The sequence below is a fragment of the Cnephaeus nilssonii genome (assembly GCF_951640355.1).
Source record: "Cnephaeus nilssonii genome assembly, chromosome: 11".
NCBI lineage: Eukaryota > Metazoa > Chordata > Mammalia > Chiroptera > Vespertilionidae > Cnephaeus > Cnephaeus nilssonii.
Window position 1 is genome coordinate 80,722,730 of NC_137082.1, and position 25,787 is coordinate 80,748,516.

Genomic DNA, 25,787 nt, shown 5'->3' on the forward strand with positions numbered 1-25,787 from the left:
CAGGTTCCTGCATGTTGGAAATTTACACTGAAGTGGGATGGGACAGAGGGTGGAAGAAGGGAGACAGCAGTGAGTTAGCAAGCATGTCGTAAAATATCAGATAGTGATAAGTGTACAAAGAAAAATAAATCAAGTCCAGAGGATGGAGAGTGATGGAGGAGAGGAAGAAGTGGCAAGGTGGAGAGACTAGTCCGATACACAGCATGACCTGCATGAGTTAGGGAGAGAGCAGGCAGTCCTCCCAGGAAAGATAATTCCAGGCAGCATAATCACCCTGGAAACTGAAAAATAACTCTAGTATTGGTCCTCACCCTGGATAGATTAAAATTAAAATATCTGTGGAGGGAGAGAAATTGTGTGTGTGTGTGTATGTGTGTGTGTGTGTGTGTGTGTGTGTGTGTAAAACTCAACAGGTGATTCTATTGCACAGGTAACTAGGATTGCAAAATATTATACAAGAAGAACAACATAGGGGGCATTGTGGCTGGAGCTGAGTGAGCCAGCGGTCCCGGAATGGGAGGATGAGTGTGGAGAAGTAGGCAGAGTTCAGCCAGGTTGTGGGGGCCTTGGAGGCCACGGAACAGATGCAAATGTCATGGGAAGTGGTGGGAAGCCACCAGAGTGCTGGAGCAGGGGGCCGTAGGCATCATAAGAGCTCCATGCCAGAGCAGCACACGTGGCCTCGGCCTTCTCCACGAAGTATCAACAAAGCCTGGAAGTGGCGGGCAGAGAAGCTGTCTTTGCTTGTGGAGACTGTACACATAGTTAATCCTTGTTTGTTTCTGTGTCCAGAACAGACATGTTTACACACAGCGCAGGCTAGAAATCTCAACACTAGCAGGCCTTGTGAGTTCTCCACATTCTCCCTGGCGTTCAGGATGAGGAAGATAAATGCCTCTCTGATAACAGGGAGGGCCTCCGACTGTCTCATTTCTTCCTGAGGAGGTGTTTTTAAAAAAGTGCAAACCTGACAAAACAGATGAGGAGCATTGCAGATTACATTTCTGACAGTGCGCAATCTCTGCTCGTCCGGGCCTTGTCATTAGGAAGCCTCCTGATTACCCTGGCAGCTCTGGCTTCTAACTCCTCGTGGACAGAAAGAAGCGTGAAGAGAATTACGTTTCTCCAGGGATGGGGTCGATGGTCATCCTGTGCATTGGACAGCTGGCTCTGGTCATATTGAAGTGCCGTGGCCTTGAGTGTTACTGACAGAATAGCTGATGGCCCTGTTGTCGCTTCCTTTATGCTCACTATTGCTTACAAATTAAGCTGAAATTGTAGATTCTCAAAAATCAGGGAGGGAAATCTCCACCTGCTGTCCCAGCTTTCCCACATTCATTGTGAGTCTCTGGTCCCGCAATGTTCAGGGCGACATGGAGACAACACTGAGGTCTGGAATGGGAGCCTATGCCATAGCTGCCTTGCTGTGCCACTGGGAGGGGGAGACTGGCACGAGGCCTGTGCACTTCTGTTGGCAATGTATTAGTAAAATAGCTCTGGGCATTTTACATAGAGCATTGACATTGCAATGCCTGACAGGCACCCCTGTGTTCTTGCTCCTCAGCCACCGTTCTGTTCTCAGATACTGTTATTCAATAAACATGGCCCTGGACTGAGAGTTGGAGGCTTGGGGCTTAAGCCTAGCCCCTCCCAGACTAGCACCATGGTGTTGAGCAGGTGGTTAGCCTTGTAGAACTTCAGTTCCCAATCTGTTAAAGGAGACGACTCAATTGAGAATGCTCTGGTGTTCCTCCTACCACCATGAGTCTGGGAAGGGCTGCCCATTTGGCTAGGGGCTGGTGTGAGAGTGAACAGAGGGTGAGGTGGGTACGGTGAGGGGGGTCATGGGGAAGAGGCTGTGGGTTCAGACAGAGAGGAGTTGGGAGAGGAGTTCAGCTCTCCACTCAGCTACTTCCTAACTCTGTGGTCTTGGGAAAGTGACTTACTATCACTGAACCTCATATTCCTTTTTTTTTTAAATAGTTTTTTATTGATTTCAGAGAGGGAGAGAGAGATAGAAACATCAGTGATGAGAGAGAATCATTGATTGGCTGCCTCATGCATGCTTCTCACTGGGGATTGAGCCCACAACCTGGGCATGTGCCTTGACTGGCAATCAAGCCATGACCTTCTGGTTCATAGGTGGACACTCAACCACTAAGCCATGCCAGCTGGGTGAACCCTAGATTCTTTATCTTCAAAATGGGATTGCTGAGGCCTACTCAGTGCTGAGAAGTAAATGAGATTGTATGAAGCACCCAGTACACTGACAGCCTATTAAATGCAGGCTAGCTATTATCACTGTTACCCGCTCAGAGCTGGGTAATTATTTACACCTTTGGAGTATTCCGTTATCTTCCAGCATGATGTAGAACTCAGCAAGAGAAAGGTTAGTTCTCTTAGCATTGGCTTTTATTCAGAATGTTTTTCAATTGCCCCCAAATCTTCCCACTTAGTGCTCACCTCTCAGACTTGATCATTTTTGGTGTGAAGGACCCTGCAATATTGTATACAAACTGGATCTGGGCTTTTCTTTATCCTCTAAATCAGTGTGGTCCCTGGGCTCTGTGTGGGCTGTGTGGTACAATGTATTGAGAATTATAGCATTAACTCATGCCGGAGTGTGGAATTGGCATCCCAGGCACCCACTGGGATTAAAAAATGCATGCAGCTCCCAAAGGACTCTTCTCCTTTTAGGGAGGTTAGAATCTGTCCTGCATCAAGGGGGCCATCCCCACCCAGTGTTGCCATGCACCCCGGTTTATGTGTACATACCATTAATTAGGCACAGATGGTTTCCCATATCAGGGATCAGAGTGAGGCACCCCTAACATCTTTGCTTTAGAAAACTTTTTTGTAAAGAAGCAGCTCTTGGCTTGCTTCTGCCACTTGTGCCACCTTTATACCCTCTGATCTTCTCCTCTCTGGCCCCTTGCGAAGGGTGCAGAAGTTCAGGTGGAAATGGAGTACCTCCAGGCACCCTCCTGGATCATGTAAAAATGAAATCACAGGGCACGCTTATGCCAAACTCTTTGTGTCAGTAATTCACCTTTGGCTGACGCCTGTTGCAGGTCTGCTATAGCCAATGACTGTGCTTGGTCCTGGAGTTAGATTCCAAGTCATAAACATCCAGCTCTGCCCTCAAGGAGCTCCCAGTGCCCACCTCAAAGACTGAAAGAGCAGCTGGGAGGGGTGTTCTAAAGTTCACTGCATAACAGCTGCCCTTAGGGGCTTTGGTCTGGCTGATGGAGCAGGGCTCATACCCTCATCATCATAATCAACATCATCACCATCATTGCTGTCAATGTTGTCATTGTCATTTTCCGAAGTCAAATGAATTATTTACACTGTCAACTCCAGCCATCAGAAGGACGATGCATGCTAAGCGTCACAGGGTAGTACAGATAGTACAGGGTCGGACAGTTCAGAGAACAGCAGTCCAGGAACAATTCTTGAGAGTGGAGTCTGCTTGGATCTTAGTGATGGTCATAATCCTGATGGCCCAAGAGAAGCGGGGTATCAAGCTTTACTCAGACAGAACTTACAAACAGAGGGAGAGCTCTGGGCTGAGATTTCACTATTTTTAGGGAAATGGAGCTCAGAAAGTTACTGGAGCTTGTGTGCAGGAAGGAATAGGTAAACTCTCAAAGGCCCAGAGAATCTTGACTCCTTAGCTCTTCTCGTTTTGCAGCTTTTACAGTAGTGTTCTTCCTCCTCTCAGAATCAGCCACGTGGTCCTCTTCCCAGCTCTGCATCGGTTGGGGCAACTTGCTTTATCCCATCCTCTCTCGGGGCCTCTTCCTGCTTCTGGATCTCAGTGTCCTCCTATAAAACGAGGAATTTCGAATTCTTCCTGAATCTAACACTGAATGAGCCCTGCTTGCCCTCGGTGTACTCCTGGCTCCACCTGCCTCCTCAAGTCTCCAGGCTGGGAATGCCAGCCTCCAAAGCGGACACTTGCCCATGAGCCTCTCCCTGGGACCTCCCCAAGGCTGCCGAGCCTCAGGCAGGCAAGGCTGCATGCTGCTCCTAGGGTCTGTCCTTTGGACCACCATGAGCTGCCTGTCCCATGCCCTAGGCTCATGGCCTTCTATGCCCTCCCAGGTGCAGGCAGCTCTGGGCAGTGGGCAGGAGCCATGGCTTTGATCACACACACAATAACCTCAGCACCGAGGCATCCATGCTAATCACTTTTGATTACAAATGGATTAAATAGGACAGCAGCTGCACAGGGATGCTTTGATTCAGGCCTGCTCAATAATGAGATGCATAGGCACAGGCTGGGAAGCTGCCATCAGCCCTGCCCAGCCCCCACCCCACCTCCTTCGGGGGCATCTTCGGGCAGGGTGCACTTCTCTGAGACACAAGGGAAACTGAGCCAACTCATGTAGGCCCTGCATTCAGCTAGCCTCATCCATGATATCCCTCAGAGCCACCTAACACGCCTGCCCTTTGCCAGTGGTATAGCCCTGTTCTTCCCATTGCTGCAGGGAATGCAGCCTGTTCCCTGGGTATTCCCAGGACGGAAGGTGCAGAGCGAAGGTTAAACAGCAGCTGCCCTTCTGAGATGAGTCCCGAGTGTAACTCAGGAGCAGTTCTATCCACAAAGGGCCCCCCTTCCCGTAACCACGCCCCGTATCTGTTCATTTGGCTTATCAGAGATAGTAGAAATAATGTCCTCAGTATAACCTTCATGTATAACAAGTATGAAAGACATTCATAATCCCCTCTTATTTTCCCCCCCATAAATTCTGCGTGCTGGCCAGGATTTTTGGACCTTGTTCAGAATAAGAACGTGGAACACAGACAGGTAGAAGGCTTTGCCCTGAGTCTTTGTGTAGCCTCTCTGGCTCTTTGGAGTGCAGCCCAGGCTCTGTCATCCTGCCATGGAATCATCCACCAGCTCCTCTTTCCCTCATCACAGACTGTCCTGCGAGTATCTGGTTTCTGATGATGGCTTCATGAAAGCAGTGACCGCCTGTGTGTGTCTATTTTTGTACAGAGATTGAACCAATTTGGGGTTGTGGGGTATGAGCAGCTGCCTTGGCTAAATTGCACGGCTCAAGGGAGGGAAGGGAGATAAGAGGGATTCAGCACCAAAGCCAAGAGTTCTTCAGGCCCTTAGATGCACTACTAAATTTGACCTTGAGGCATTTCATGTTTGGCCAAAAGCATTAGAAAGAGCAATGGGGAATCCCTTGTTTCTAATCAAAGTTTCCACAGAAGAGCCAGTTTCCACCCACCTCCTGCCCACCATTGCCCTCAGCCCAGGAAGACAAGTAGTTGACCTGTGCTGAGGTGGCTACTTAAAAACCAGCCACAACAGAGCCGTGGCTAAAGCCCCTTCACATTGCCCATAGGCTTCTCACGCTAAAGGATTCCAGAGAGTCATGGGCTTAGAAGCAGGTAAGGGAAAAGGAGGGCTACAAAGTTGAATGCCAGCTACCCCAGCTATTGATGTGGTACCACACAGTCTCCCTATTATCCATTCAGTGGTCCAGATTAAGCCTCACTGCACTCCTGAAAGATGTAAGAAGAGGAGGCTACTCACGGTTATGAAGCACTGGCCTAGGGCTCCTTATAGGCATGGATTTCATCATCCAAACATCCCTGTAGGGAGCCAATGCTACCACTTTTTATGTGGACAAGAAAGCAGAGGCTCAGGATTAAGCTGCTGGAGAGAGTTAGTAGCTGAATTTGGGACTAGTTGACTGTCAAGCATGGCAAAGCACATGGCCTCTTCTGTCTTCTCACTTCCCAGGTGAGTACATTGAGCTCTAGAGATGATAAGTGACTAGAACAAGGTCTAGTGCTAGTGGTGGCAATAAAGGATTAGAATTCAGGAGCCCTACCTCATTCTAGCCTTCCTTCACATTGCAGAGTGCAGGGGCCTTTCCAATTTGCAGATAATTTTCCTGCTTGAGGCCCTTGGGCATGATGTCCCATTTCTCTGAGTGTCTTCTCTACAACTCTGTGCTAAGCACCTTCTGCTCGTCCTTCGGGGCTCAGCTGCATTATTGTTTCCTTGGGAACACCTTCCTTGACCAACCCCATATTCTCAACCAGGTGTTTCTCCATGAAATCTCTTGTGATATCCACTTTCCCTCCCATTTATTCTTAACTCTTCAACTAGCGCGTTTAGGTGAGAAATGGTGAGAATATGTATAGTATGGAAATTGGCAAATGCCTTACATCAGTGCTTTTTTTTTTTCTTTTTCTCCCAGAGAGTCAGTTATTAACGATTTGCCAGCACAGGAGTGGCCAGTAATTTACTCCTCCCACTGACACAGTGGGCTCAGCCCTGAGAGCCACATTGTAAGGGAGGCATTTGTACGCTAGATGTGATGACACAGGAAACCATGTTCAGGGAAGAAGAGCTGAAAGCACTTGGGATAGTCCACTTGGAGATATGTGGCTATGACACCTGTCATCGAGTGTCTCAGGATGGCCAGTGGCAGAGAAATGAGCAGACTGCTGTGTATGCATGGGTGGGACTGGGGAACTCGGGAAAGGATGAGTCTGGAATCCTCCAGGTTTGGTATTTGGCTCAGAGTTGAGGTGTGGGGTCTGGTGTAGGTTGATTAGTTCATCTGTCTGTTCCTCATCTGATAAATGGGCTCCACATTCCCTATTGAACAGGAAGATCAGGACAGTAAAAATAACAGCTAGTTCTTGTTCCTCAGAACTAGGGGGTGAGTTTTAATGAGGCACATTTCAACCGAGGAAAGGTGGAATTTGCTGGCCACTGAACTAGCAAGTGCCACTTCCTCAGAGGTGTTCAAACTGGGTGTCCATCTGTTAGAGACGGGGATTCCTGCATGGGAGGGGGTCTGGAAAATCACACCCCAAGATCCCTTCCATGCTAAGACCTGTGAAGCCGAGAGTGTGTCCCTGGGCAAGTCACCGAACAATTTTTTGCCTCATTTCCTCCATCTGTTAAACAAGCAGGAGAGTTTCTCTCCCTTCCTTTTTTAAGTGTTCATGTGAGCAGCCCCATGTTCTAAATCCGACCTCTCTCCATTAACTCCCTTGTCACGCCCAAACTTTTTTCTCTTATTTTCCTTGAACTTATCATGACTTTAAATTATATTTATTTTTTTATTCAAATTAATGCTGTTTCCTCAGTTAGACTTTTGGGTTCCAAGAGGTCCGGGGTCTGTGTTTTATTTGTTCATTGACATATCCTCAGAATATAGGCTTCATGGCACTGGTGATGTTGGGATGATTACGTGAGCTCATAATTTGAAATGTTTTTAGGTCTACGAAGGAAAGGTGTTTGATCAATCTCATACTTCACTATTCTTGTTATAATAAAGACATTCTATATCTTGAAATAGGGCCATGTTCCCTATGACTTGACTATGAACAACATCTGCCATTTTGTACCCAATTGGTGATAAATGGTTAATAATTAAAATAAAATAGTCAAACTCTTTTTAATTGTAGGTGGAAATAAGCTTTTTTGTCTTAGAATTGGGATGCTTGTTAGTATCCCATGTGGTCCAGGACCAGCCTTAAGCTGCATGGAGAGATAGGGCCACTGCTGTTGACACTTGCATACCTCTCATTTAGATGTGGCGAAGGCAAGTGGCTGGACACAGCTAGGCATGGCTTCCCTATCCCCCTGTCCCTCTTCTATCCCAGAATCAGGCTTGCTTCAGATGGCTCTCCACGTAGCAATGGGCCCTCTGCCCTCCAAATTATGGGCCTCTCTCCATTCTGTTCTCAGCTATGATTCTTTAGATTTGGAATTTCTTTTTATCAAAAGATATCAGGACTCAATGTTTTTATGGCCTGTTTAGAAGTGAAGCACAACAGATAGCTATCCTGAGAATATCTGCACAGTGATCCTGGTATAATTGATCGACAGTATACACTTTCCAGGTTTAGTAGGAAGGGATGTGCAGAGAAACAAGAGACCACTTGCTCTCTGAAAGACCAGTGAGAGGTGGTGAGGGCACAGATCCTCCTAAAAATACATTAGGCTTTGCCAATTACCCAGTTCTGCCTAGGGCCCTCTCTCTCCTTACCTCCTACCACTCCTCTATTTTTGCTATTTTATCTCATCCCAAGTACCTTTAGAAATGTTTTATGTGAAGCCTGATCATGCCTTGGGTGACTGATAGGGCCTCCTATAGCCTTTCCAAGATTCATAGGCTGTCAGATCATGGGGTGATCATTCAGAATTCCTCATGTCAGAGGTGGGCAATTTTAAGGGCCAGGCAGGGGTATAACTTGCCAAGGTCACACTACCAGTGAATTTCCAAATGTGGCTACCAAAATGAATATCATCAGTCCCTGTGGTGGGCCCTTCGTCTGTGCTATAAATAAAGGGCTAGGCACATAATTATTAAAGGGGCCTCAGATGGAGTTAGCAGCTACTTCCAGTCCTGCTGATGTAGCATCTGTGTTGCATTCATTCTCAGTCTCATTGGGCAAGGTATAGAGAGGCAGCCCCCACCTGAACCAGCCAGAAATTCTGGGCAGGTTTGCCCAAAGACGGGTGGACTGTGAGTCAGGCACACATGGGATTCTGAGTGAGAACAAGTAAAAGTTGTCTTATTTGGAGAAGAGGTCCAGGGAGGTACAATCCACATTTCACTGAGCCATTTTGATGAGAAGGAAATCTCATTTCCAGATACCTCTGTGAGATGATCTTCTTCTTTTTAAGAGTGACATCACAAGAGACCATTTTGAGCAAAAGTTAGTGAAGGCAGAACTGTGTGAAACACAGATACATACACAGCCCAACAAAGACGAGTTACTGGTGAGCCAGCTGTTTCCAGAAGCCTTGTATAAAATACAAGAGGGGCAGTCTTGTAAATTTTATTTTTTATTATAGTTTGCATTTAACACTATTTTGTATTAGTTTGAGGTGTACAGCACTGTGGATAGACATTCATACAGGTTACCAAGTGTTCCTTCCAATAATTCAAGTGCCCACTTGGCACGATACATAGTTATTACAGTATTATTGACTGTATTCCTATTCTGTACTTTACATCACTGTGACTCTTTTGTAACTACCAGTTTGTACTTCTCAATCTCTTTACCTTTTTAAATGAATCCCTCAACCCTCCTTCCACCCCCCCCCCCCCCCCCCCCGCCCCGGCAACTATCAGTCTGCTCTCTGTATCTATGAGTCTGTTTTTGTTTTATTTGTTTATTTTGTCCCTTAGGTTCCACATATGAGTGAAATCATATGATATTTATCTCTCTCTGTCTAGCTTATTCACTTAGCATAATACTCTCTAAGTCTATCTATGCTGTTACAAATGGTAAGATTTCATTCCTTTTTGTGGCCAAGTAATATTCCATTGTATATATGTACCACAACTGTTTTATCCACTCATATATTAAGCTTCATTTTTAAAAATATGTTTCTATTGATTTCAGAGAGAGGAAGGGAGGGGGAGAGAGAGATAGAAATATCAATGATGAGAGAGAATCATTGATGGACTGCATCCTGCATGCCCCCCTACTGGGGATTGAGCCCGAAACCCAGTATGTGCCCTGACAGGAATCGAACCATGACCTTCTGGTCCATGGGTCGATGCTCAACCATTGACCCACATCAGCCAGGCTCCACTCATCTATTGATGGGCACTTGGGTTGCTTTCATATCTTGGCTGTTGTAAATAATGCTGCAATGAACATGTGCATTCCCCTGAAGCTGTGTGCTTGGTCAAAGAGGACAGCCTTACCTGAGAGGATAAGACCATTCTTGGGTCAAAGCTGTAGGAGTAGCTGCAAACTCCAAACAAGCTCTCCAGAGTGGCAGATTTTAAGCAAAGTACCAGAATGTATATATTTCAAGGAGTCATGCCTCCTTCAATATTATCTAGAAATCTTGAAAGGAAGCTAGTCTTGTTTTTCTGAGGGTATTTTCTTTGGAACATTGTTACAAGCTGTAGAATATCTTGAATGGTGAAGAATCATTCTGGACACATCAAATGTCTTGGTCCTCAAAGAGCTCCCGTCCTAGGGAGCAGCAGGACCTAGTAGGGACTCAGCACTTATGATGCCAGTAGTACTATTGGCAAAGCAGGGCCATTCGTGAAAGTGATTGCACATTGGTTGTGCAAACAGCTTTCAAATAGCAATTCAAAGACATGTTTATTTCAACCAATAGCAAAGTATATAAACAAGCAAGTTCTACTTGCTTAATTAAAATGAATAAGCAAATGACCTGATCTTTAAAAAACTTGGTCATCTTTTTGATGAAAACCATAAGCAGGGTATTTGATAAACAAAGATAGCCTTTTAAATTTTAGTATTGGGAAGGCGGTTTCTTGTAAAGGAGAGGAAGAGCTCCAGGTTTCACTTCCCTTATCTCTGCTGAAGATGGTTGTCTGTCTTTCCTGAAGGTCATGCCTCCTGCTGTCCAGCTCCTTGATCCTGGGGTGCAAACTACCCTTCCTGCTTGCTCCTTCTCCTTCTCATTCTCTGTTGGATTCGAAGAGGTTGTCATAGCATGTCTCATGCATTTAGTAACAGAGTTGGATTACTGTAGATTTCCCATTTCTGGGTATTATTAAAACTGCCCACTTATACAATCATAATGATACTACTCTTCCTTGGGATGTAGCTATGCCTTCCCCATTATTGGTTCCCCCTTTTTATAAATACCTGTCTCGTGTCTTAGTTTGTATCTCTAGAAGGCAGAGATCTTCTCTAGGTGGCATGACGTTACTGGCAGTGCCACCATACGGAGTAGTTAAGAGTGAACAAAGGCTTTGGACTCAAATAGAACAGAATGTGTTCTCTGGATCTGTCAATGACTACCCTATCACTTTGAATATGTCACTTAATGGAGCTAAGTGTCTGCTTTCTCAGTCATAAAATGGGTATAATCATAGTACTGCATTATGAGAGACTTAAGGGGATTGAATGGTACAAGCTGTTAGATTAAATGGTACAAGCTGTTCTCTGGAAAGCATTTAGGAGTTTGTGGGGATTCCTAGCATCCGTGATGATGGCCTGAACATGGCATGCTCTCAATGCTGGAAGGAAAGAAAGGCTGGAGGGAGAGGAGGTAAACTTGGTTAGGAAGGGAAGATAATCATAATAATTAGCAATGTTTGAAGCAGTGTACGGTGTACAGTACAGACTCTAGTGAGTCCTAGTCAGCCAGGATTCAAGAACAAAGATCCTTTGAAAAAAGTCAATTTGAGTTCAGAGAAATCTGAAGGGAAGATCAAGGTAATATGATGTTACCTTAGATGCCTACACTGTGAGGCTGCGTGGGGCTAATGGGAAGTCTGGCTCCCACCTTCATGGCAGGTTATCTGGGCACAGCTGGCAGTGCCAATGTCCCTGGGCCTAGGGCTGACTCCCTGGCAGAGTAGGAAGGAAGGAAGCAAGATACAATTTAGGGATTCCTGAGGGGGTCACAGGCACCTTAGACAGAGGACTGGAGTTGTTATGATTCAAAGCTAGGTTCAAGTTCAGATTCTGTCACTTTCTGCCTCTGTAACCTTGGGTGAGTTATTTAACCAATTTGCCTCTCAGTTTGCTCAATTATAAACTGGTAGAAATAATACTATCCTACATAGATAATGCAAAGATGAAGAGAGATAATGGAGTAAAAGCATCTACCTGCTATAATAACAGGCAAAAATAGGTCCTGAAAGATCAATTATTTTTTATCTTATAATTAGCAAAGCGCTTTCTGGAGGAGGCCCTTCCATTTCACCTGAGGCCTACAAAAGCTGTGGTTGCCTACAGTGTAAGGTTCAGCCACCACAGGGTCCAACTTGACATTATCCCTTATTCACCTGTAATTGTGATTCATTTGGTCAAGAGGGCCCAGATTCTCAGCCCAATTGGCTACACTGAGCTAAGGAGCAGAGCTCTTGACTCCTCGCTCAGACACTCTCTGAAGCAGCACCCCCTGCCTTTTCCATTCTCTGCTGCCCTGTGAGCCTAAGGGTCTAAGTCAATTTCCTGGGTTTCACCAAGGATCCCAGAAAAGCTTCAATACTAGCCCTGGAGCCAAGTGCTCAGATCATCTGGGCAGTCTAAGCAGAAATTCAGTAAATGATGAGGAAAAGAGAGACGCCGTTGACTCCCCCCCCCCCCCCCCCCCCCCAGCACACAGCTTTGCTTGGCATATGTACAATGAGGGGAACCTGCTTTAATGGCCTCTTCCAGACTTTGGAAACAGCCACAGATGCTTGCATGTGATTTCTTCATTTTGTTTGAAGGAAAGAACCTATAGCCCAGACTGTGCTCCTGAGAGGTGACATATCTTTAGCTCTGCCCTTTCCTGGTAAATTAGTTATGCTTTCTTCAGCGTGTAGCTTGGTGAACTTCAGATGAAGAGAGCATTTTTCTGATGAGGACTCATATGTGGTAAGTCTTAAAGGCAGTTTTCTTAAAATGAGGCCTGGCTATGTATCTATTCTGCTAACTAGTAAGAAGGACCATCTTGGCATCTTTAAAGAGGTGAGCTGGATAATTCTGTTTCCCAGGTATATTCTGTTAGTATTCTGTTAGTGGCTTGCTCACCGTTGTAGGGGCCTTCTCTTTTTAGATAGGAGTTTTCAAAATTTCTTTATTATAAAGCTTTAAATCAAATAGATCTTAACCTGGAAATCCAATATAAAACATCAATAAAAGTTGAGTTGTTTTGGATTAAGTGGGATTGGGCTGGAACTCTCCACCTTCGCCCCTCTCACCCACCTTACTCTTTCGTGGAATCCATGACTCTGTAGTGTACCATTTGAAAACCACTGTTCTATAAATTTCCTACGCGTGATTCATTTTGAAGGGTCAGCGCATCATAGAGGACCTGATAAAAGCTCTAATAGTGCACATTCCAAAAATAGCAGGCGGCTCATAGACTGTGATGAGTCAGCCACACCAGGCTCCAATGCCATTCTAACACCTACTAATTGTGTAGCCTCAGAAACAACTTAACCCTTTTGAGCTCTTTTCTGCCAAAATACTTAATAAATGGGGATATGAACTCCCATTGTCACCAGCTTATATCAGGTTTATCTTTGTAAATGTCCCACCCAACACTATACCAGGTGCCCTCCATGAAATCCAGTTTTCTTGGTCTGGGGAACAAGGCATTTAAAAAGAATTCTACTGAGAAGTTTCAGAAGGGCGGGGTGAGTTTCTGTAGGTTCATCAGGTTCAAATAACATAAAACAAGACTCATTGTCCCGGTGAGTTCTAGATTAGGGCAATCAGAGGCCTCTTCTTTCATCAGTTCTCATAGTTGCAGCTCTAATCTGCGAGAAAGATGAAAGGCATTCCCACCCAGAAGTTGAAATAGCTTGGACTACCACCAAATATCCACCCCACCATAAGAGCATGGGTTATATGTACAAGGTTACTCATGGAACTAAAAAACATTAAAAAAAAATGGTAAAAGCTCTTTTGGCTGCATATCTAGGGGAATTTGTTACAGCTCTCACCTGTAAACATTAGAACCCCATCATTTAACAAATAACAAAAGAAAAATATAAGCCATCAAGACCAGGCTTGCCGGGAGTTATACTCAATTATTATTAGTCATGCTTGCTACTCTGTGGGAAGGAGCCCAAAGCTAAGCCTGCCTCCACTGTCAGTGGTTTCAGGTTTAACCTTTAAAAGTCCATGAGTCTGAGGAGACTTAGCAAAAGGACTCAGTCCAGCTAGGATGGCAGCTTCAAGTGTGCACCTTGCCCCTTAGGCTGGTGGGAAGCTGACTGTGGGGCCTCCTCACCACCCACCCCAAATGCCTTGGCAGTCAGATCCAAGGCCTTTTGAACTGTAAGGTTTCTTACCCTTTGCTTCAATATGGATGTGACTGCAGCCTCACTAAGACAGTGAACTGTGTAGCAGTCCAGGTGACCATCTATCTCAACTCCTACTTGCACACCAATAATGGGGCGCAGAACATCACCCTCGTTGTCTTCCCTCCTGTCCTCTTGATTAGGAATTCTCCCAGAAAGTATAGACAGCCTCTTAGAGGGGTGTGTTTTGGGGAAGGGGGAGTTGCTGGAAAAGAGGAAATAGAGGAAACTAGAGAGAGTCTGTTTCAGAGTGAGAGGGCCATTTTGGGATGCTAGAGGTATGGGGCCAGAGGGAATATGGGATTCATTTTATAGGTGCTAAAATAAGACCTGACTAGGTGAAGTAAGCTTATAATTAGTGAGTGGAGGCAGACCCAGGGGTAGGACATGCTTTTTGCCACTCCCAGCCCAATGAATGCCCCTTTGTGCTGCGATGTTCCATTTATCATCGCTGTGAAGGAGAAGCTCCCTGTTGGTTTCATTTTACCTCCCTTATTACAATTTCCACATTTACCCCTGTGGTCCCGGTAAACTTGTGGCTTATTCATGGGTGGTGGCTCCAGAGCCTGTTGCTTGGTGGAAATCACCTTAACCTTCTTTCCTTTTCCCTATATTATCCCTGACTTACCTTGCAATACTCCCCGCCCCTTTCAGAATCTCCCAGTCCTCAGGTGCTAGGGCCCCTAAAACTTCCTTTGGTTTATATACATATCATTGGTTGTGGTTACTGATTTTCCATTGGATTAGTCACTTACTCTTTCTGAGCCTCAGTTTCCTTCTAGCCAAGAGAGAAGGTGGGGCTAGTTGGTTTCTGAAAACCCATCTTGGCTTTCTGGGACACTGCCTTCCACATAGGCTGTCCTGGACTCTTTGGTGGGTTGAGGGGTTGGGGTGGGATGGGGTTCAGGTTCCATCTTATAGCCAAAGAGGGTAGTAAATGATGCTTCACAAAATAAAGAGGGAGAAAAAGATCTAGTTCTTACGAAATAAGAAAGAGAAATGAGTACAGATTGAAAATAGGGAGGGGGTGCATATTAAGTAGAAGTCTTACTTAATAAAAGTTGTCTTCAAGGCAATTTGAAAATGGGTCATTTTGGCTCCCCAAAACCATCTTTGCTCTGATCCTTTATCTACCTGCCTACCTATGCATCCATACGTCTATCTATTCATCCATCCTCTCACCTGCTGTCATCTATTTCTCTGACCCACAAGGGAGGAAAGAGCAGGGAAAGCACATGACCTAGAGTAGTGGTCGCCAACTGGTGGTCCGTGGACCACTGGTGGTCCATGAGGTCCAAAAGGTTGGCAACCACTGACCTAGAGGATCCCCAGTGAAACCAGGTTCAGTTCGTCCATCTGCATGTCTATGAGGCCCAGATCCTTCTGGCCAGATGTCTAGTGTGACCCACATCTCCCCTTTTGTGTCAGTGATACCCTTCCAGGTGCACGTGTCCTGGGTCAGCCTAGGGAGTTATATGAGACCACAGCCTACCCAGATGTGCTGTGCACCTTTGGTAAGAGACCAGCATAGGGAAAATGATATTTCTGGGGCAGGGGAGGAGGACACTGGGAGGAAAATGGAGCAGCCTTCCCTCCTGTGAGGGAAGTTCTGGAAGCTGTAGAAGTTCGCAGGTAGGAGGGAAGCTGTTGGAGGAGCAGTCCTAGGCCCAGGGAAGTCACCAGGGGGTACTGGCTGCAACTGTGTGGGGGTGACTTGGTGAGTAGTGAGAGAGCAGAGAGCCTCTGCCTGGGAGCTGAGGATATTCCTTCTCTCACCTCACCACTTTCTTTATCCTCCTCCAATCCTCCCTGCTCCCCAGCCTGCCCCTCAGGCTAGAGACCAAAACACACACACACAAACCACTTCTCAAGAGACAAAAATGCAGCTCCTCAAAGATGGAAAGCAGAGCCATCCTCCTAATATTTTGAATTTGGGATGATTCGGAGACCGGCGAATCGTGTCAGGAATGAGAATGGCCCAAGACAGGGCCCAAGGAACAAACCTGGCTCCACCACGGAGATGAAAGAATTTTCTCCTTCCTTTGCGTTTTAGATGTAATTCTGTCTGCCCTTCTCCCCTACACCCGCTCAGGCCTCTCCCTGGAGCTTCGAAGACACTTAGCCATCCTGGGAAAAGGCAGGATCCTTTCATTACCTTCAGCCTGATTGAAGTCCCAGAGCCTAGCCAATTGCATTCCCCTCCCTCTCTGCCTCCCTGCCTTGGGTCACTCCCCACACAGTGAGGCAGTGAGCTGTTTTCCAATGGGAAGAATGAGAATTCCTGTCCGTGGCTTTGTGGAGGGACAGGTTCATTTCTGCTTGCCTGTGCCTTAGTTTCCTCTGGATTTTTTTAGCACATTTCTTTCACCTCCAGGATGGAGGCCAACAGTTGGCTGTGTCAGGGTGGGACTAGACTGAGATTGTTGCTGAGGGGCTGGGGGTGAGGGGACCCGGCCTGTTGTGAATTATCGGTGTGATCCTGAATTCACTATCAACTTGTACAACAGAAGGATTTAGTCTGCAGTTTTAAAGTTTGTTTTAGTGGCAGATCGTTCATTTAAAATGAAATTGTATACATGAAAGAGGGTAAAACAGAGCCACTCTGGTTGAAGGGCGGGAGGGAGAGGAGAACACATGGAGATCTGGCTACACCACCTTCCCTCCTTCCAGTCCCCCAGCAGAGGGGGCTCCTGAGCCCTCTGGGGACACAATGAATTCCTCATCCACCCTGGGACCTTCCATTGTCTCCCTCAGGTCCTGACACTGTAAGAGTGGAAGTCTATTTTGAGGACCAGATAGATCTAGGTGGTCTGCAGTTTTGAATATAGGAGAACTTTCTGAGCTATATTTCTAATGCACATCTGGGCACCGACTTCAGTGCAGAGGACGGCCCCTTCCTTTCCTGGGTGCAGAATGTGTGGACATCTAGGAAGTAATCAGTTGGAAAGGAGAGCGTTCAAGGAGCAGAGACTGTGTTTCGCTCAAGAGCTCATGCGGTTGGGTGGAACATGGTTAAATCCTGGAGCCAGGAGGCAGGGATTTGGGGCTGATGGTGAGGAAAGGCTATTTTTGGAACTATTGAGAGAGGAGGTCACAGGCTTGCCTTTGGTTATTTCTCAGGTCAGATAACACCTGAGATGCACTCTAGATTGTGAATAAATAGTTAAGGATCTACAAGGTAAGGAATTCAGAAGTTTAGAAGTTACTGGATAACCATCCTTGATACTACCTCCCTGCCTCGCCCAACCCACCAATTAAATTGGTCCTAACACATCAGAACTGCAATGGGCCCATTGAACATTTTATTGTTTCATCCACAGGAAGAGGGTCTCTCTCTCTCCCTCCCTCCCTCCCTCTCTCCATCCCCTTTTGATTTCATGCTGTCTTTTCTTCAGTTGAACCTTTGACTCCTGCACTGATGTATAAGCCAGTGTTCTCTCATAAAACCTACAGCGGATAGAGAAGAGCGTTCCCATTGCTGATTAATTCATTCACATGTTTGAGTACCTACTTCAGGCAGGAAATACTCTAGTGCTGAGTGCCACATCCTCTTGTCGACTTGAAGGGTGTCACCAGCCGTCTCTCCTAAGTATCTTCTGCAGGCTCAGCAGTTTAGTCATCCTAGTCCCCGCCATTGACAGTACTCACCACTTTCCCTTAAAGTCATTTGACCAATATGTATTTATTGACTAATTATATGTCCAGACTCCTTAGTACTTTGAGAAATGTAGAGGTTACATGAGATAGTAACCACGGTCTTGTTGGGTACAGTCTTGTTAGGTAAGAAAAAGAAAATAAAAAATACATATAACAGCACAAAACAGAACTTCAAACAACTAAGAACTTAATTGCATGCATCTGGGTCCTTCTGAAGAGAAGGAAAAGAGGGTCTAATAGTTCCAGGGATAGATCCTGGCTTTGTTGAGCTAGGGACACTATGAATAATAACCAAAAATGCCACATCTCTATTGCCAAACAAACAAATGGATCTGGTTATTTCTCAAGTCCAAAACTACTGGCATGAGGAAATAGCGCATCTGATAAGGTGCTTTGAACATCCTTGTGGTTGATTTGCAGTTGCAGCATCAGAACTGGGAGGAACTAGACCTTTGGTTTTATGCCTGCTGTCTACCTGCTGAGCCCCATTAAAAGGAGGTAGAAGAGTCCCTGCCCATTGGACTGCAAGGGCCTGGAGAATTTGAGATTTGGTTCCTATATGCTAACACATATTGGTGGCCTTGTCCTTAACAAGGTCACTCTCATACCCATACCTCACCCCAGCCTTTCTATTCCTCCTTCCCAACTCCATCCTAACCTGTGCTCTGCTCAATTTAGAAGCTTAGGTTGTACTTACGAGATCTGAAGAGTGGATGGTCATTACCAATTAAATAAAATAATGTCTGGAAGGAAGGATCAGTTAAGTCATTCATGGAGACACATGTTTTATGTTACTGCCTGTAGCTCACTTGACTAATAGTCTGGTACTCATCTTTTTTCCCTATGCCATGTCTCATCAGCGAGTTGTCTCCAATGCTCTATAAATCAGAGGCATCACATAATAAAAGGAAGAGGATGAGCTTTGGGGCAATATAATTTTGGATTTAAATTCCCAAATACCTATACTACCCGTGTGACCTGGAAAATGTTATTTAAATTCCATAAGTCTCAATTTCTCCCATAAAGTGGAGCTAATTTCTATGTCATGATGGAGTTGTGAAGATTAAAAAAGAAAAATTGTACAGAGCAGCAGTCACTGTGCTGGGCACCCAGGGGGTGGATCTTCAATGCATTATAATGCCCTCCTCCCTGTCCCCTTAATGTGTGCTACGGCTGGCCATAGGGAGATGCGAATGCAACGGGTGCTGTACTGGGACTGGGGAGTCCCTTTTTCATGTTTCTATTCTTGCAGCTGCCCCACCTCAGGTGCCTCGATCTGCCACCTTTCAATTTTCAAGGCTCAGTTCAAACTCTCTTATTTAAGCAGCCCCACCCTGACCTTTCTTACTTTACCTCCACATGTTTATGCTTTCACCCTACTGCACTCTGCTCACACTGATATACATGCCTTATCCTTTGGCCAACTTGTAGGTTCCTTAAAGGCAGGGACTAAGTCCCATAATGTTTGGCCCTTAGTGTCTAGTCAGACACCCTCATGGCTTCTTGTTGGGCTGTTGCATTACCAACAGAGGAGCCAAGCTGGCTCTCTGTCAGATGGTGCCATCTTCTCATGGGACTTTGTGCATGGAGAGCTGATCCTCAGGCCTGGGTGTGGGGAGAAAGTACAGCTTTGACATTCTCCATCTCCTCTCTGCTCTGTCCCAGCGTTAACACCCCTCTCCCCATTATTTTTGGCAAAGTCATGTAGAGAAGCCAGAAAAGCCCAGTTGAGCTTTTCTGAAGGCTGGAGGCCTGGAGTCCAGCATGACTCCTTCTCACTCTCGAACCAAACATAATATTGTTACAGAAAACATGAAATTTTTCCTATTTTTCGCAAATGCTCTCCAGGCCTAACAAAGCTAGTAGTCACATTCCTTGAATCAAAATAATTATCTGCCCTTTTTCTTTACCCCACACTTTTTTTTAGCATTTTTGCACAAAAACACAGAATGTTATTATTTTATTATTTAATCGTATGAGTCAACTAAGTGCTTTTTGGAGAGGATGCAAAAATATTAAAACCTCACCTTTACCCTTTACTATTTTTTAAAAAATAATTTTTTATTGATTTCAGAGAGGGAAAGAAGAGGGCGAGAGAGACAAAAACATCATTCATGAGAGAGAATTATTGATTGGCTGCCTCCTGCATTTCTCTTTTTTTTTGGGGGGGGTCATTTTTACTGGGCTGATTAACAAAAAAGAAGAAGGAGGGAGAGGAGGAAGAGAAGGGAACGGGGGAGGGCAAGGAGAAGGAGGCCTTTAGCTAGTGGTATCACAGGCTACTTTGATAGTAAGAAGTAAGTCAGGTACCCTCTTCCTAAGAAGTGTATACATCTCTAGACTCCTGTAATTGAACTTACAAGTCCAGGGAGGCTTGATCTGCTGAAGTCCTTCCATAGACCATGATCCCTAATTTAAGCATTGGGGACACTTGTGAGAAAGGTAGGAGGCAGTAGAGAGGGACAATGCAGTCAGAGATGAGAAGGTCTTTGAGTTGATGTTCCTGGCTCTTACCGTTAGCGATTCTGCTTCTTTAGCTCCAGATCTAGTCTATGGTAAGTCCATTGCTGATCAGTCATCTTCAGGATAGTCTATGCAAACTTTGAGAAGTCTCACTAAGGAAAACTCCTTTGTTCTTTTCCAGCTCCTCACAGCCAGTGACCTTGCAGCCAGCGACCTCAAAGGATTTCAGCCACAGGTAAGTTCCACTGATCCTTTCATGACGTTTGGGAGAGTGAAATGTTCCAGTTTGTTCATGAGTAAAAAAGTTGGCACTGGGGTAGAACCACCCCCGCCCCCCTTGTATTTCCAGCTTCTCTGACTCAAAGTGCCAATCTTGACAGTGACCTGGTAGCTTGTCTTCTCCCTCCAGCTCCTCTCTCATCTCATCATGACCAAAACACCTTTTTCTTCTCTCTCTTAATATTTTATACGGGGGATATATAGACCAACATGCTTGGAATGTGTGGTGGTGGGTGACTTCATTTAGAAACTGATTAAACCAAGGAGATAGAAGATGGGGTGGGCCTGCTGTATTCCCCTGCATTTCTCTTTTCTTGGTGGGGGACAGGATAGTCACATTTGTTTAATCTTTGTGTGCACATGCCTTGCAGTCATTGGTCTGGCAACTCAGTTCATCTCCGACTCCAGCCCATCTTGGTTAGTTTTGCTCATCTTGGTTAGGAAATTGGCCACAATCCTCTCTGGCCAGAATGCTGTTTGGAGGTTACCATGAGTAAACCACAAGAGGGCCCAGACAAGGGCTCCCTGGGGACCTCTTGCACAGCAGGGAAGATGGGCAGTCACCCTCCCTGTCTGTAGATGGGAACTTACTGCCTACACACAGATAAGCACCAACATACATTCATAGCGGACACACGGTCTGTGTGTTCCCCATGGACCCGGCGCAGACAGAGCATGGAGGTAAAGAGAAGTAGATCCTGCAGTGAGGCTGTGTGCTCTGTAGAGACAGGATCAGTGAGTGGGAAGTGAGAGGCTGCAAAGAGAGATTGAACAAAATAGCGAGCCCCATTGGTGCATCAAAGGTAAGTTCTTGCACCCTTTGGGGTATTCCATTTACAGCTTGTTGATCCTTCTGTCAGGGATGTGATGAGGCTTAGGAATAAGTAATCAGAAAGCCTGTTTGTCAACTGTGGAAAACTGCTCATTAATTAAAGTCCTTATTCACATCCTATATAATAAAAGGGTAATATGCAAATCGACCGAATGGCGAAATGACCAGTCGCTATGATGCATACTGACCACCAGGGAGCAGACACTCAATGCAGGAGCTGCCCCCTGGTGGTCAGCGCGCTCCCCCAGGGGGAGTTCAGCTCAGCCACAAGCCGGGCTGATGGCTGGCGAGCGCAGCGGTGAGGGCAGGAGCCATCAGTCGGACATCCCCCGTGGGCTCCTGGACTGCTAAAGGGCACAGGCCTGGCTGAGGGGACCCTTCTCCCCACCCCGAGTGCACGAATGTTGTGCACTGGGCCTCTAGTACTGACATAAACTCCCAGGGGAGCTCAGGGAATGCCAAGCAAAACCAAAATCAACATTTACCCACATCCCACCTATCTCACACACAGTAGCATCCCAGCTAATGATTTATTTTTGTCTGAAGATTTATAAAAGGGGAAATGCTTTGTGTGATGTTGTGTTGAGGCTTAAAAAGGGTACCCAGTGGAGACTGAGTTTATGGAAGGCATGTGTGGGTGTGGGGGGGGGGCGGGGCGGGGGGAAGGGTTTGGCATCGTTGCTTTCTGAAATGACCACATTCTCTCCATGCTTGTCATGCCACATTTCTAGATTATTTAAACTGAATTTTTAAGAGAAGCAAAAGTCAGATATATTGGGTGCATCTATAACATGCGAGGCCATGATCCAAGAAAGGCAGCTTCCCTGCTCCCCCCACCAGCCCACAGTTGCTGGTACAGATGGCTCACTCCCCTGGTTCTGTCTGACCTTTCCACATTATCCCATTTGTATGTCAGCCCCCCAAAGCTAGGAGCATACATCCACATTTTTCACTCCTCAGGATGCGTGTTCCTGAGGCCAGGAAGCCCTGGGAATGTTGTGGCCAGTGCGTAATGCCCAAATCAGAGTTAATTCTAAAGTGGTATTCCTGCGTCAGAAAGGCCCGGATGTGTCTCAAGTCACTACCACCCTTTGGGTGCTTTTCCACAGAGAAACCATACTGCCCATGTGCTTGGGCCACCCCCACCTCCCAGCCCCACTGCACCAAATTGTTGGCTTCTAGTGTTATTTTTTCCTTCTCTCTTTGGGTTTCAGATGAAGCTGAGTCCCACACATCCTGATGTTCACAATAATTCATGGGTCTGTTCCCTTCCAGGAACCATCAGTAGCTTTTGGGAGAGGAATCCGCTGAGGACCCCTCTCTGGGGGAACTGTAATCAGGCTTGTAAGCTTTCACACCGTCCACACTAATCAGTTGCCTGTAAAGGGCTTTTTTTTCCCCCCTTGACTCCTGATCCTGCTGCATCCTCTTAGGGAAAATTGTCATGATTTCCTTGCTAATCTTAGATGACTCTCAGCTTGGAGAATGTGGACAAGGGCGACTCAGTTAGGCTAGACCCCTTTGTTTCTTTGTCTCTGTCCTCCTTTCTGCTTCCAGAGAGAAAGGAGGAGATAAGGAAGAGACTATCTGCCATTCTTCCCAGGATGGTTGGTTTGCAAGGATACCTTGCTCATTGGTGGAGTAAACACATTGCTCTGCAGGTAGGCTGATGGCTGATGCTAAGATCCTGAGGTTGTAGTTTGCTGTGGGAGTTCGGTGAGCTTGGCCTCTAGACCACAGAGGGTAGGACTGTCTCTTAGAATCAGGCCTGGGGCTGACAGGTGGCTACTATTTCAACAAGTTTTAAAGGCACAGATGAAAGAGCTTCTGAAATTCACATCAAAACCTCCCAGACTCTTCTCTTCCTTATGGTTCCCCCCCCCCAAACACATCTTTCATTTATCAAGACCCTGTTCTTCTTGCCTTTTGAGGGGACAGACACCCCAGAATCCCTCCTTCCTGGGGTTTGGATGACTGGAAATGACCACCCTCATCTCCCTTTGCCAGACCACCCCTCTCCAGTCCCAAAAGGAGTAAAAGAAGGCATCTCGTTCCATTTCATAGAATCATATGCTTTCCTCTCCATGTTTCTTTTTATCCTGTTTCCCCTCCATACAGTAGCTATCCATGTTCCCTGGAGAAATTCGGAATGGGTGAGGGTGGTCAAATGTACAAAGTATCAGTTATAAAATAAATAAGCCTTGGGCATGTACATCATGGTAACCATTGTTATTTCTATAGTTAATAATACTGTATTGTATATTTGACAGTTGTTATGAAAATAGATTTTAAAAGTCATCCCAAGGAAAAAAAAATTTGTAACTGTGTGGTAATGGATGTTAATTATAAGAAGAATTTTTAAAGAAATTTGGGAAAAAAAATAAGAAAAAATATCTTGTTGATGCAAGAGTAGATAATGACATTTGGGGGGGTGGTCTTGCAATCTTTAATGTACACAGGCATACACATGGATGGGTCGTTGAAAATTGATATCATTTTTTACGTACTTTATTTTGTTACCTTCTTTCTTGTTTGTTTGCATGCTTCCCATGTCACTGGAAAATCTTCTAGCAGCTGGCTATTTTTGTCCGCTTGCTAGTACCGTCATTTATTTACCACTCCCCTCTTGTTAGACATTCCATTCCTTTTGCAGGCTGAGTTCTGCAGGAGTGATCCAAGGCAAATGCTAGATCGGGGCCCACAACTAGGACACAAATAGCATCCCAGCTTCTTGGCATTTAGTTCTTCTTTGTTTCTTAGTTCCTACAGGAATGTGATGGTTGTTTAAACTTTGTAGTAGGGTGCCCATGTGGGTGTGCCCATGGGCATTTGTACACATGTTTACAAGGGTCCCAGTTGGGATGTGGTGAATAAATAACCATGTGGGGCCCAATCTCAGATGCAAGTTTCACATGCCCAGCCACCACTCTGGTAAAGCTACCTTGCAAAAAACCTATCCCCCACTGGCGGAAGCGCTTGGTCCTTTCCTACTTTCCAAACCAATATTTCTTTCAGGAAAAAATTACATTGTACTTCAAGTGTGACTCATGATAGGATCTTAGGGGGTGAGTGTAATAGGTATCCTATAAAGAGTAGAAGTTTATAAGAAATTTTTATGATGTCCATTGCTGTGATGGCCTAGGGCAGTGGTTGGCAAACTCATTAGTCAACAGAGCCAAATATCAACAGTACAATGATTTAAATTTCTTTTGAGAGCCAAATTTTTTAAACTTAAACTTCTTCTAACGCCATTTCTTCAAAATAGACTCGCCCAGGCCATGGTATTTTGTGGAAGAGCCACACTCAAGGGGCCAAAGAGCCGCATGTGGCTCGCGAGCTGCAGTTTGCCGACCACGGGCCTAGGGAACATTGCAGTAAAAGGGGAAGGGAATAAATCAGAATGCACAGGAAAACATTTTCCAGTGTGAAGAAAACAGGGCTTTTGGTCACTGAGTTACCATTTCATTCAGAGGCTTCCAGAGAGACCTTTATGTGGGGCTTCCTGCTGTGCACTCTCTTCCCCAGAAGTTGACAGTTCTGGAATGTTCTGCCACTAATGTTAGCTTTGTAACCCTGGGAACATTACTTAATGTCTTTAATCCTCAATTTCCTTTTTAAGCAAAAAAGTTGTGCAGTTTATCTCACAGATTATTGCGAGGGATCAAATAAGACAATGTGTATGAAAACAACTTACCACGATGGGGCCCACACATGCAGTGAATTTAATTTCTTCTTTCTGTTAGAGATGTGCAGGTTAAATTATTCAAGGGGAAAATGAATATATTATAGACCAAGCAGGGAAGACTTCCAGATGGAGGTGTCATTGTACCTGGGCCAAGACAGGTGAGAAGGAAGTGAGGTAATGAATTTATACTGGGGCAGGGGCAGCCTGAATGAAGGCCAAAACTGGGGTGAGATACTTGGGTGTATTCTGGAGACTTGCAGCGGTTTAATTAATCTGGTTCAGGCATAACTATGATGGGATTTTAGTTTGAAAATTAGGTTGGGGTCATATTGCAGAAGGTTTTAAAACTCTGGAAAAAAAGTCACACTTAAAAAAAAAATAACTATTACTGAAGTTTTCAAACTTATTTCAAAAGTAGTCATAATAGAATAATAAAACTCCATATGTTTTTCAACTTCTGTTATTTATTATCCAACTTCAGTGGTATAATGCTAAAAAGTCCTGATTTGTATCTTGTGCCCATTTCTGTGGTGTAAATATCTTCACCTTGACCAATTTTAAGTTGCCAGTGGTTTAATAGCCTGCTTGCCAAGTTTTTGACAGTCAGCTTTCTGGAGCTGATGGGAACACATTCTTGGGCCAGCCTCAATAGTCATTATCATTTGACACTCTTACTTCATAAATACTCCCAGCTACTTTTACTTTTGATTTTAATTTTTGGGCAGTGTATTTTAAAATTCCCACTTATCATGCTATTTCACTCATAAATACTTAAGTAAACTTCACTAATAAGAGCTTCTTAAAAAGTCACAGTCAGTGCCATTGTCACACATACCCAAATCAGCAAGAATCCCTTAATATTTTCCGATACCCAGTTCATATTCAGATTTCTCTGATTATCATAACACCTCATTTTACAGTTGACTTGTTTGAATTGGATTGAGTTTAGAATTTGCCATCTATCTGAAGACAGTAGGAGCCATTGAAGATCTGAGGGTGGGAAAGAGCCAGAATTGAGAGGCAAGAAGCTTATGCCATAGGTAGTAGGGTGATAAAATGAAGAGAGGAGTCAGCAATAGTTCTG

General features: G+C 45.3%; 1 protein-coding gene across 6 annotated transcripts in view; it reads left to right on the forward strand.

Moving 5' to 3' along the window:
* SETBP1 (SET binding protein 1) overlaps positions 1 to 25,787 on the forward strand; it is a 344,286-nt gene that overhangs the window by 155,704 nt on the left and 162,795 nt on the right. For all 6 annotated transcript variants that reach the window (XM_079784470.1, XM_079784471.1, XM_079784472.1 and 3 more), the window contains one exon: positions 20,089 to 20,142. In XM_079784470.1, the coding sequence (XP_079640596.1) occupies positions 20,089 to 20,142 (54 nt within the window). The remainder of the gene's footprint in view (positions 1 to 20,088; positions 20,143 to 25,787) is intronic.